At 31.7% G+C, this 13945-nt stretch overlaps 1 protein-coding gene across 5 annotated transcripts in view; it reads left to right on the forward strand.

The window, feature by feature from the left end:
• The window catches only part of LOC140057304 (puratrophin-1-like), an 84753-nt gene that overhangs the window by 4023 nt on the left and 66785 nt on the right, over positions 1–13945 (forward strand). Inside the window, exon 1 of one of the 5 annotated variants that reach the window (XM_072102900.1) lies at positions 2715–2763. The exons of 1 other annotated variant lie outside the window; for it this stretch is intronic. In XM_072102900.1, coding sequence (XP_071959001.1) covers positions 2728–2763 — 36 coding nt within the window. In that variant the 5' untranslated portion in view covers positions 2715–2727. Of the gene's footprint in view, positions 1–2714; positions 2764–5653; positions 5928–11870; positions 11982–13945 lie in introns of those variants that run through there. 3 more of the 5 variants (XM_072102898.1, XM_072102902.1, XM_072102899.1) reach the window with 3 other exon arrangements.

The raw sequence follows: 13945 nt of genomic DNA on the forward strand, positions 1-13945 counted from the left end.
GTGCTTTTTTCGGGGCTTCTCCTAGACGTACGTTCGCATTGAACTTGAACGCAAAACAAAATATCGAGTTAATGATCAAACGATCGGCGGTTCCGCACAGAGCACGCGCATCTAACATACGGCAACAAATGTTATCGTTTAAATAGTCCACGAGTCCAAGTACAATCGTTTTGCTCATTGGTAGCATGCTGCATGAGAGTGTCTTTTCCGGCCATCTAGGAGTGTCATTTAACAAAATTTGCTTCGCCTCAGGCCCCACCCAAGGGGGGAGGGGGATAAGTATGGGGATGGGGGTGACCCAAATACTTAGTGTGCAAACCCCCCCTTGACAGATCCTGGCTACGGCCCTGTTAGTTATTAGTTGGTTATTGATTAGTTATAAGTTGGTTATTGATTAGTTATTAGTTGGTTATTGATTAGTTATTAGTTGGTTATTGATTAGTTATTAGTTGGTTATTGATTAGTTATTAGTTGGTTATTGATTAGTTATAAGTTGGTTATTGATTAGTTATTAGTTGGTTATTGATTAGTTATTAGTTGGTTATTGATTAGTTATTAGTTGGTTATTGATTAGTTATTAGTTGGTTATTGATTAGTTATTAGTTGGTTATTGATTAGTTATTAGTTGGTTATTGTAATGACCAGTTAATGATCAGTGAATTTTGATAATTAGATTTATTTGATTCATGTTTTTACAACCAGGATTTAATTAAGATGGGAAACTGTCAACTATGAATATTATTATCTGTTAATACAACATTTCAGTAATCCTAAATTCTAATTTCAACAACTTAATTTTGAGTAAATTTTGCATTTGTCAGCAATCTTATTAAAAATACAATTTTACAGAAATTAAAATGATGAATTTCTGTTAAAATTGATATTTGTGTGAATTTTCAGTAATTTGATATAATGTTAAAAAATATGACTATATGACTCATACAAATTGTAATAAAAATGATGGGAGCACTTAAACCTTTTTACATTGAGCCACTTTGACACCTTTTTCACATATTTTATGATGCCTTTTCATGAAACTATTTGAATTTTGTTCATTCATAAATTATTGACCTGGTTTTCATCCACCGGGAATAGTTTTTATAACGGATACGGGAACGGCATGCAGGTGAAATCTTTTCAGTTTCTCTTCGCAGCGTGTCGCAGAAAGTCAACCTTATTATGTCGGTGAATTGTCAGAATAATTTTACAATGACAATTTGACGTAATTGTGTTTTGTTTTCATATTTGTTGCCGTGGTTATATTCTATAATATTACACAAACGAAGGTAATTTATTTTTTATGTTGAAATTGTATGTGCAGATTTTGTTCTTTGTCGCGTTCCTCCCGTAAGGGCGTTTACTGATGCCGATAGAAACGATGACAGGTTTTAAACAGGTATTGATGAAATGTATAGTAAACCATTGCATTTTTCCTTTCTTGATTTAACTGTAAGACGTTAAGACTAGGCTCATCATATGTGTGTAGGTTTTAAGCTCTCTCTACACCATCAAACTAGTTTAACAAAAAAAGTGTGTTACATAAAGTTTGATAGAGAGTTTTACAGTAGATTTACTATTTTCATGATGTATGTGTAGGCCTACAGTATGTATAGCAAAAATATGTATAATAGCAAAAAAAACATACCGGTACACACTCATGCTTTTTCTCCACAGTATAGCTTTGTCTACACTATCGAAAGTAGTTTGACAAAAGTAGTGTGACGTGGCCAAATATGGTACTAATATGACATCATCATGTCAATATATGAACACATCAAATTTTTTTCGAATTAAAGTTTGATAATGTAGACAGTGCTTAATAATAATCTGTACTATATAAAATTCAATTGATTGACATAGTAAAATATAGTAATAAAATAAAGTTATTACCATCTGTGTTTATTTATCAGTCTTTTTGTCTGCCTCCAAGGATTCTTGTCTTTTTCATTTCCACATTGTTAATCCTGGTTTAAAAGATAGTGACTGTAATCATTTTAGTATCTTATAATTCTGTGTCCAATATGTAGTTTTATGCAATGATATTTAAGGAGCTCTGGGTTCAGATTGTATAGTTTTTTAAAATATATAAATATAAATAAATAATTGTATTATTATTATACAGTACTGTATAACCACCACCTTTGGTACAGTACATCTCCCTATTGAGGAGAAATGACTTTCCTATAAAATGAATGTGGAAAATATTTAATGCTATAGCCATCCCCAATTCAGAGGGAACCCCTATTGAGGGGATACTTTTATGAGAGAAATATTTTAATACTAGCTGCCAACTGCAATTCAGGGGGCCAACCTCTATTAAGAGGACAATTTACTGATTTACAAACAATTTACAAAATTGATTTACTTTGCTAGATTGTTTGCATGCATGTGAAGATGGTGGTTACGCTTCATTGCTTCGTATACTACTACATGACATGAAATAATAAAGGAGTGTACAGTTGCTATTTGTCCAAAGTCATCAACATTTGTTTACAATAGGTATAATCTTTGCCTATGTTTCCTCACAGGAAGTGCTTCAAAATAATTTGGTGACATACTTACATTGCTGCTCTTGTGACTAATAGGTAGTGACAAGTATAAAGTGACAAGTATTGCTATGTGTTTATCTTTTAATTATATTTTACACGTAACAAGCATTGTTATACCTGATCATTTATTATACAAAATACTTCTGAGCGAGTACATGATTTTATTTTTTTACCAATTATGGCACTTTATACAAAATGGTGGATTGATTTTGAGGTAAGCTTCATTTTATAATGTCATTTATCTATCAGATAGGTGGTAATATCCCTGTGACCAGTTCATCAGGATAATCCCCAACTCGTCTTGGTTATAATGTGTACACTGAACATACGGTCTAAGTCCTTATTTGAGAAACCTTGTTCCACCACCAGAACTAAGAGCGAGTCGGCCTTAAACCCATTCCGATATTGTTGGCTCTTTACAGGTAGGTATGGTAAATGGCACCCCATTAGAAGAAAGCATTTATGAAAAATAATATTGTTCAAAGCGCGAACATTTCTAGTAAACATACTTTTTAAATAAATAGTAAAAAATATGGATATGTTGAATTGTTTTATGTTTCTTTTGTTTTCTTCAAATAACATACTAAACATTTAGGCAAATTTTAGGCTATTTTTTCAAATTAGCAATTGAAATGATTTGAAAACTCATGAGGTAGATTTTGCTAAGCACACTTGAGGTCACAGCAATTTACGGTGACGAGCGAGTGCAGCGAAATCATATATGTACATCCCTAATATGTTGTCAAGTTCTCCTTTAAACTATAGACTAAACTTTTAGACCTTTGGTGAAGTGAGCTTTATATTTTTTTCATTATTTCATAACCAAATTTCTTCACGCCTTCCGTTTCAATTTTGTATGTTCAGAAAAAAACCTGAACAAAGACATGGATGTTTGCATTGAGTGAAAAGTGTTGACATTAGCGACAATCTCCAAATAATTACGCTCAGGATGTTTAGTATGTCAATATACACACTGGTCACTGACTGAGTAATTAATTGCTTCTCTTTATTTAATGAATTTCTTTTTAGTAGAAAATTTTCTTTGGTTTAAAAAAAAATTATTTACAAATTATAAAGATGTACAAAAGCAACGAATCACTCATGTGGTGAACATTATGTAGACATTTGTGGTGATGTCAGATCGTGGGAGAATTCTAAATAAATGCCTCAATGGTCAGACATTGATTGATTATTATGTACTGCCCCCTATAGTATATTTGTTTTTATTCTGAAAGTTATATGATTGTATAAATTAGTAGTGTGAGCCCTCTATAGTTTAGCCTTTTGAAAACTTTTTCATCTTTGCAAATTCAAGACATGTATTTAAGATTTTCTTAAATTTGGAAAGGATAATTTCAAGACGATCTCAAGATTGCAGACCAAAAAATGCAAAGCGTGCCTCTCGCAATAAAGATATAGTGTTTTAAACTATTCCCTGAAGGTTTTCATGGCGAAATCAAATGTTGATATCAAGTTTGCAGTACACCACATATCATCTAGGTTTGAAAAATACTGAAAGAAGTTTTGATCAATATACTTTAATCGTCCTCAGGAGTGAAAATACATAAAGTCCAGGTCTACGAACAATAGCAAGGTCTTCTACTGTATAGCTAGTTTCAATCCCTCCCACTGTGTGAACTTGCTATTGTTTCTAGCTTTCACACCAGTCCCACTTACGTTCTCAGTTTCCTGAACTTTCTGCATTTTCACTCCTGAGGAGGATAAAAGTATATTGATCGAAAGGTTGAGAAAACTCAACAGTTCTTTGCAGAACCAGATGTACATGGTGTACCGCAAACTTTATATCAACAAACAATTTCCACAATGCATTTACCTAAAAACTGTTGTTTGCAATTTCGATAAACTATACTACATATTCTGAACTTGACCTGTGTACAATTGACAATTGTTATTTATTTTAAGATCTAAACAACATTGATCTTTTTGTTATCGTCACCTGTTAGAAAAAGGAAAGAGCTAAATAAATCTTTTAATTGTATTACAAAAAGAACAAAAGTTTATTGTTCTTTTGGTCAAGGTAAACATGAATTATTTAAAAGGTTGTTAGTATGTCATGCTTTGAGCTTTAACTAATCTGTTTTTATTAACATTGTGTCTGCTGTACATTGTAATAATGAAACATTGTACAGCCTCATATATGTTTGTTTCATTGGATTTTATTATAAGTAACATATTTTTTACTTATTTATTCTTCACAAATGGAAAAAACAAAACATTTTCGATTTTTTAATTTACTTAATATTGGTAAAAAGAGAGGAATTTTGGCACACATGCTGTTTCATATTGAGCTGGTATCACGAGTGTCTCTTTTCAAGTTTTAGTGTGGCCAGCTTTGATTTGATTTTTTAAAGATCCATTCAGTTTTGGATTCCCGGCGCAATTCCTGACCATTTGTCTAGTTTTTTCCAGTGAATCTGTTTAAATTAGCAAATATGCTTTCTAATATATTTTTCTAAAAGTTCATCTTTATTTAGATTTACTCGCCAAAAAAATTGTTTTAAGAGCGTGCCAGAAGCTGTAAGATTTTTATTATACTATTTTTGCACCTGTTTTATATAACTGTATAAAAGCTCTATAGATATCTTATAAGATTTCCTTAATGTTGTACCTAGAACTGTGTTGCACAAAGTTAATTTAATTTTCTACATCTCAATGAATTTTAAAGTTTCTTATCCTTAGTTTTACACATTTCATTTAACAATATAATTATAGTGATAAATTTTGTTTTTGATTTTCAAAAGATTTTAAAAATGTGTTCATATTTTTATTTGTCATTACAAATAAAGATAAAAATGAATTTTAATCAGAAAAATAGATAGCATGTTGTTTTGTTAATTGGGATTGAATATTTTGATTATATGGTTTATCTTACCAGGGAGGTAACTCCCTGATCTTACTAAATCAAAGCGAATAGCATAGATTGGATTTGAAAACTTATAATATAACCCCCATGGGAGAATGGAATAGTCCTATTCAAAACTATTTTCTGTAGTCAAGTTAACAAAATAATAGGTTTACTAACTGTACACGCAGGGTCTAATTGAAAAGGTATTGATGGCTAAAGATATTGATTTTACTAGAACGATCCAGATTTTGTCAATGCTGGAAGGGTGCCTAATTTTATCTTGGCTATTAAAATACACATACGGTGCTGTATGCCAAATCCAAGAGTCATTTTATAGTTTAAGCGGATACGTTAAAGTGAATTAAACTGTTATGCTTCGTATTGGTATTTCTTTATGCATGGTCTCACAGTAGCAAAGTGCAATTGATATGGTGTTTAATGGTATGCGTTGGAAAGTATTTCGGATTCTTCCAAAGAGACTTAGACCACGAACTTGGAGGAAATACGGTTTTGTAAGTAAATTTTTACATCTGCTACCACTGAATGTTATACTCACAACAACTTTATCTTCTCACTCCTCCTATTTTAAGTCCACTCTTTTCTTTATAAAACCAGTAGAAGATTCTTCTATTATTTTTGTACTTTCTGTATTTTACCATTTCTTTATTTTTATTCATTAAATATTACAACTTCATCTTATATTTCCACTTCCTTTATTGTTCCACTTCTTTTATTTTCCTACTTTATTTTTTCCACATTTTTATCAATATCATCCTTTATTTTGCCATATTTCTTTATTTTCTGATTTATTTAATTTTCTATTATTTTATTTTCCCATTTCTTTCTTTATTTTCCACTTCCTTTATTTTCCTACTTATTTTTTCCACATTTTTATCATTCATAATTTCCCACATTGATTTATTTTTCTGACTTATTTAATTTTCTACTTTTATGTTACCATTTCTTTCTTTATTTTCCACTTCTTTTTTTATTTTCTCATTAAATGAAACATCTTTCTTTTTTTTTCTGCAAGCTCTGGGTACCTATTCCTCTCAAAGAGGTTTTGTTCATTTTATGCATTTTATCACATCTTTATGATGTTATAATTTATCTTCAAACAGCTGCTCATACCCAGTACTTTATGTTTTGGTCATTTGTGAGATTACATGTGATGGCATGGGAGTGATTCTAAACTAAACGTGACTTCACACAATGACAAATGATGTCATTTTACATATCTGTTCGGTTTTTATGTGAATCAGTTGTTTTTATCTACCACGATGGAAATCGTATTCCAGGTTTTTCTCCTTTTTGTTTTCTTTCTTTTTATGTGGTGAAATTTATTTAGTTATATACAGTCAGTAGAACTTCTCCTTTGATACACCTCTGTTCAGAGGGCAACACTATTAAGAGGACACTTTCTTATGTCCCATCGTGGCAAGGTTAGTTCGGTGTCCTGTTAAATTGGTGAACCCATTTGCAAATTAACATTTCTTTATTAACTATGCTTTAACAGTAGGCCTATTTATAATTTTTTTTTGTATCCATGGTCAGATTTCTGATATTACATGATTTTCACATTAACCACTATTTCCTGACTTTACAAAATGTTTCCTTCTATTTTCAATCCAAAGGCTATTGCTTCCTTCAAATGAATGTTGGTGATTAAGTTTTGCCTTTTTTTTAAAGTAAATTGTTTCCGATTAGAAGAATTTCAGAAATGTCTAATTTCCCAACAATTTAACTTGGTTAATACAACATCAGGAGAGTTGAAAGAACGTTTAAGAAAATATATGAAAAAAAGTTACTTTGTTTTAAAAATTTGGTTAACCAATAATTTGATGGACACTTACTCAAATATTTAATGAATACATTTGAAACCAACTTTAAACAGCTTATTATTATGATTACTTACCGGTACGTACTTACAGTATATTTATTCATAATTAAATTGCTAAGAATAAATATTCCAAATAATATTTTAGCATCTTCCCATAGTACATAAATGTTGATATTTCCAAAATGTAACTAAAAAATCAATTCATTCCATCCTTATGCCTACCTCCCAAATTTGTATACTACAAAACCATTACCATGTGTAAATAAGACCGTTTCCCTAGACTCACAGGGTAGAATATTTCAGTCAGTCTGTTACCATTTATTACACTTTGGTGATGACTCATCAGGGCCGTAGCCAGGATCTGTCAAGGGGGGTTCGCACACTAAGTATTTGGGTCACCCCCACCCCCATACCTAGCCCCCCCCCCCCTGGGGTGGGGCCTGAGGCGAAGCAAATTTTGTTAAATGACACCCCTAAATGGCCGGAAAAGACACTCTCATGCAGCATGCTACCAATGAGCAAAACGATCGTACTTGGACTCGTGGACTATTTAAACGATAACATTTGTTGCCGTATGTTAGATGCGCGTGCTCTGTGCGGAACCGCCGATTGTTTGATCATTTACTCGATATTTTGTTTTGCGTTCAAGTTCAATGCGAACGTACGTCTAGGAGAAGCCCCGAAAAAAGCACACTGGGTGAAGGCAAATGCAATTCTTATTATAGCTCTATCTATAATATTTATTTACAGCAATTTGTTCAGGAAATTAAATATGCCAATGTAAATAGGTGATATTGATACATTTGAGTACGTATCGGCTGGTGGTCTAGAAAAAAATAATCGGATGCCATAATGTGAACTACAGTACATGATACCATAGATATTATAGTGTAAAATATTAATATTCACTAAAATCCTCTATGATACATTATACTTCATAGCCACACATAAATACTGATGTATGTCGGAAGGCTATATACTTTATGCATGCTGCCTGACTGCCAGTGATCTAAACAATTGGTACGCAGTTGTCTGGCGGTGTCCTTTGTACGAATCGTTAGTCCCCCAGCTCGCTGTGAGATGCGTCAATATCATGTTACATGCAGGGACCAAACATTTATTTTTCAGGTTAAAATCGGCAATTCATTTGCAACTCTTTACAGACTACTGTATATCGCTCGAAGTACGCTCATACAGGGAAGAAGGTACTGTATGAGTTATTCCGAACGAGTTTACGAATTTTTTAATTTACGAACAACTTTTTGTACTGTGGGCACGTATTTGGACGATTTTCGGAGATGAGGGTGAGGTATTGGGCATGTCGGGGATGGGGGTTCGCAGTCGGTTAAGGGGGGTTCGCCCGAACCATAAAAACCCCCCCTGGCTACGGGCCTGCTTATCACGGTTAGTCTGGGAATTTGAAACAAATAAATTTGGAATCTTGAATAATACTGTGTTTGATTATAATCTAAGAATGTTGCTGTACAGAATGTTTAGAATAAATAATGTTTAATTTTCTTTAATACATCTTCGAGTACAATGAATAAAATTCAACTCATGTGAGACAAGAAGCCAAGGTAAATCAAATGTAATCCCCACATGTCGTAAACAATGTCTGTGATTGGCGGTTAACGCTGTAATTAGCAAATCCATTATTGCGTCTTTTTATTGGTCGTTGGGTCAAATTCATCAATTATGATAATTACAACGATTATAATAATTGTAGTGCATGTTTATAATCTTATTTAAGACAGGTTTCACGTTCTAATCGGTAATTTATCTCATGATTTGAACTTGGTATTAAGTAAGCATAGCAGATTAGCATCTTCTTACGGTCATTGGCCCGTAGGGAGTTCAGCATACATGATCGTTGAGTGCCAAAACTCTTTTAATTTAACTCATTTTATAAAGATAATACATATCCAATATAAATTGCAAAAGTAACGAAAAATATATAAAAAGCTGATTTAAATATTATGCAAGTCTCTTAATTGAAGTCATTTATGACTATTATTATTACAGAATTAAAAATAAGAAGCTAAATTGTAAACACAATAAAAGCTTGATTTAAAGAACAGAAGAAAATGTTTAAAATTGTGAGAATCTTGCATTTTTAATTTTTATAATAAATTCAATTCAACTTTTATTTCAAACAAAATGTCCATATGATACATAATAAACCCCAAAGAAAAAAATAGCATTCTGTAACTATCAACAAATAAATAAAAGAGAGACGACCAATAGTTTTTTGATGTAGTATGATTTATGCAATGGGTAATGGGCCATTTTGATCATGTCTACTGGCACTAGGACGGTAACCGCAAAAATCGGTAAAATCAATATCTATTCCACTTCACAGTTTCATAAAAAAGTGTGCTAACAAATTCCAGGCTTTTCAACTTTAGCTAAAAAGTCTATTTAAGTGTGTTTACCTAATAGTGTCTAAAATCTAAGCTACTTAAGCATTTCTATGCCACACTGACCGTGGATGACCAACAAGTGACCAGGGCTCATTGATACAAGATCCAGGGGCTATACGTTTCTATTCTCTGGCTTCGAAAGTGGTGTACAATGTTTATCTACTACAAATTGGTGTTTTTAAATGTACAAAGACTTCCCATTCAATAGTTGATTGCATAACCACTTAAAAGTTAAATTCTTTTGGCTAGTGTTGCTTTAAGTATTTTATAATACTTATTTTGTAATACCTGCAGTATAACTAGTAATTTATGACAAATGTACTAAAAAATTCCTAGTTTTGTGGGATGAATTTTGAGCCCTAGTTAGTAAGTATAGTTATTTCTTTATACAAATAGATTTATTTATTAATAAACATATTTATACAGGATAAAAACATAAGGTATAGATATTTTCACCCTGTTTTGCATAAGGTTGTGTTTTTTTAATTATAAAAAAATCATAAAAAGACAACAAAAAAACTGATAATAAAACTGTAAAATCACAATACAATATGTACAATGTTTTAAAAAAGGAGTAATACATTAAAGGGATACATAAAATGTAAAAGGAGTAATACATTAAAGAGATACATAAAATGTAATTGTTCAAAACAAGTGTTTAGAAATAGATTTCATCTCAGTTTGAATTTTTGTGCTTTACTGTATGTAGGAAATTGCTAAAAAAGGTAACATTTTAAGTTGATGGTTTGTTTAGCATGGACTAACAAGGACCATCACATCTTTACCTTGGTGAGCTATTAATTTTAAATTAATGGTAATCATCAAATTAATAAAAAGTTGTAATTGGTCATTAAAGAATTTATTACAAGAAATTTATGTGTGGGAAAATCCTTGGAGTGGTGCACAACTCTCTGACACAATGTTTTCATAGGTGAGTATTCAAAAGAATATTATCATTTGTAGCCATTGTTGAAAGAGACCAAACACGTTTGGTTTTCCCACAGTTAGCTCGCCTAGTCTTGTCATGTTTTTAAAGATCTTCTATTCTTAAAACAGTATTTTTGTTTTTCCTACAACGTTCCTGCGGTTTTCAAACTGTCGACCTTGTTGTACCGATTACACCGACTGAATATACCATCATTCTAGTTGAGAGAACGCGGCCTATTGCAGCTGACTTCATAATTGTTAAATCTTTTGTTGAGTTTTATTTGTTCAAATTTGCCTCTTTCTTTGTGTATTAAGTGTCAGTATGACACATTGGTTTATAACTATTTAAATCGTGTTTTCAAATGTTAGGGTTGTTGTTGTTTAGTCCATATACATCATTCAATTTGCATAACAGTTAATATTAATTGATTAACATATGTAGTTAAAATATTGAAATGCTTAGCTTACATTTATACTGTAACTGTCAAATAGAACTCATCTATAATTAACCTTTGTCCTATTTTTATTGTTATGTGGTAAAATAATCTTGTAATAAATGCATGTCCCAGTTTACATTCCCTGTAGGTATGACTTACTTACATAATTAGAGAATCATCTTTTTTAGTAATCAACAGATTGATTATTAACCCATATTTTGTGCCAAGCTTACTTAAATAAACTGATAATAGCCCTCTCTCTTTGACGAGAGGATACTTTTTAAATAAAAAGAAGTTCAGTTGGGCACACCTATTGGATAATGGAATCGCCCTTGAATCACACTCCTCTATTCCATATCACTTCTTTTTCAATCGTGTGTGTACTGAATTTCTCCTTTCCTAAATATACAGTATCTCCTCTTCTGAAAGAGAGGGGGCTTTTGTCGAATTATCCAGGTAACTCATACCAGCACCATTATTTTTTTACAAAAGATATTTAGCTGAAAAGATTTATAATAATTTAGTTTAAATAGGCAATAACATAACTTTGGTCATAAAGAAAAAATACTTTTATGTTTCATGTTGATGTTCTTTTAAAATTATACAAACTTAACAAATTATTCATTACATCTAATAAGACATTAAAAAAAGAAACAAATTCATTTTACAATAGTTGACACTGTATTCAGGATAGACCCTACAAAATCAATACTCTCTGATTAAAAATGTGATTGGTTTAGCAGACGGCATTTGCCATTCATAGCAGACGACGCACATAGTAAATAGAATCAATATATTGTGAGATTCATTATGCTGATGCTAGTAGTATAGCAGGTATTTCCCTTATCATCTACATTCTCTACTGATAATTCTCTATGATAATTAGTCTCCAGATGAGGAAACAAAATGGCTACGTTGATCGGTGAGGATTTAAGTTACGAGGTATGCAAGAATTTTTATTCTTTTTTGGGGTTATTGTTAGCGTCATTGAAAATACGCCTAGTGTTGGTAATGGCAGGTTGTGTATATATTTAGATGACAGCTCGGCTTAGTCAGCCAAATGTCACATGCGTAGTGACGGTGAATGGCTTTTAATTATCTATAGTACACAGCCGGCCTAGCCTTAGAAGAGAATAGTGTATTTTATTCCTAATACTAAATAGTGTTTTTAGTGTATAGTGTATATTTTGATGGCTCAGTTTGTTAAACAGTCAGTTCATACTGTTTATGGTACACTGGATTTTGATGGTTTAGTTTGTTAACCAGTGGTTTTAGATGTGGTACTGTAAGTATGAAACTTAAATTATTTTACATACGTACCACCATATTTTTTCCAATTATTTTAATAGGAAAATAAATACTTTAGCTAACAGATTGATTTAAAGTCAGATACAATACAAAGCTTGGAAATTCTGTATGGCTGCTGTTATTTGATCTGATTTTTTTGCTTATTCATTCTGTATAAATTTAGATTCTTCCACTCTTGGCTATAGTACAGTAGATCTGCCACTGTTGGCTATAGTACAGTAGATCTGCCACTGTTGGCTATAGTACAGTAGATCTGCCACTGTTGGCTATAGTACAGTAGATCTGCCACTGTTGGCTATAGTACAGTAGATCTGCCACTGTTGGCTATAGTACAGTAGATCTGCCACTGTTGGCTATAGTACAGTAGATCTGCCACTGTTGGCTATAGTACAGTAGAACCTATATTAAGGGGACTCCTTTGAGAAATGTTGTATTAATGGTGTCTTCATCAATAGGGGTTTTTTCATGTTAAAACATATATTTCCCCATGTATGTTTTACAGGAAAGTTTCCCCTTAATAGGAATTTCTTTTGAACAGTGTCTCGATCCTGGAATTATTTGCTGTGAAAAAAAACATTAAGTTGCTTTTTTAAGGGTTCTAATTTTTCGTCCCTCTCTCTCTCTCTCTCTTTCTGTTCTTAAAAAATAATGATAATTTTGCATTATATTGTATGTGCACCACTTCCCCAAACACAGCCTCTGCTCCCTTCAATGTGACACTACTATATGCAGACATATTCTGTAATTCCACAATTATAATCAGGAAAACTAAACAACTTGTAGAATTTAAAAAATAAAATGTAACAGTTCTTTTCTTTTGGTTGAAATTGACTGTTCATGTTTGACAGATGACGATTGATTTTAAATTGTGATTGTGAGTTGATGCATGTGAGTTTATGTTCATATACGCTTTATGCAAGCATCAAGTAACAAATATAGCCTAATTTATGATGATGGAAATACTGATTTTAATGCATGGTTAGACATGGACTATGATTTCAGATGTGTATCACGTATACCATATATTCTGGATAAGATTAACATCTCACTGACTGTGAATTGGAATTGGTTGCCATTTTCGTAGAATTTTTTTGTGTAAAAACATCCCATATTAGGCAAAATTTTGAAGAAATATATTTTTTACCGTAAGCACATCCATATCACCTATATCAAGTACAAGTTATTACTTTGTTAAAGAGCTTAAAATGTTAATTATCTAACATTAGTATCTCTGTACTTGCTGGATACTCCATGTAATAAGTTGTTATTGATGATGTAATTTCTAAAAATAGATTCGACATTATCCTTCGTATAAAACATTCAATTACTGTAAGCATGTTATTGAGTGGAATATGCAAATAACCTGTACTCACATTATACTTACCATTGTCTAATTAAAAATATTGTAATGATGTAATATGTTAATTATAATTAATCATCAAAAATATTTATAATTTAAAGATAATTATATGAAGTAGTTTTTACCCACTTTCCATTCCAAGCCTGCATCTTGTTAATTAAATGATGTAACTGATTGACAAAAATAATCAATTTCTGAGAAAGAAACTAACAGTAAACAATGACGTGGATGAAGAGAG

The sequence above is a fragment of the Antedon mediterranea genome, chromosome 8 (assembly GCF_964355755.1).
Source record: "Antedon mediterranea chromosome 8, ecAntMedi1.1, whole genome shotgun sequence".
NCBI classification, from domain to species: domain Eukaryota; kingdom Metazoa; phylum Echinodermata; class Crinoidea; order Comatulida; family Antedonidae; genus Antedon; species Antedon mediterranea.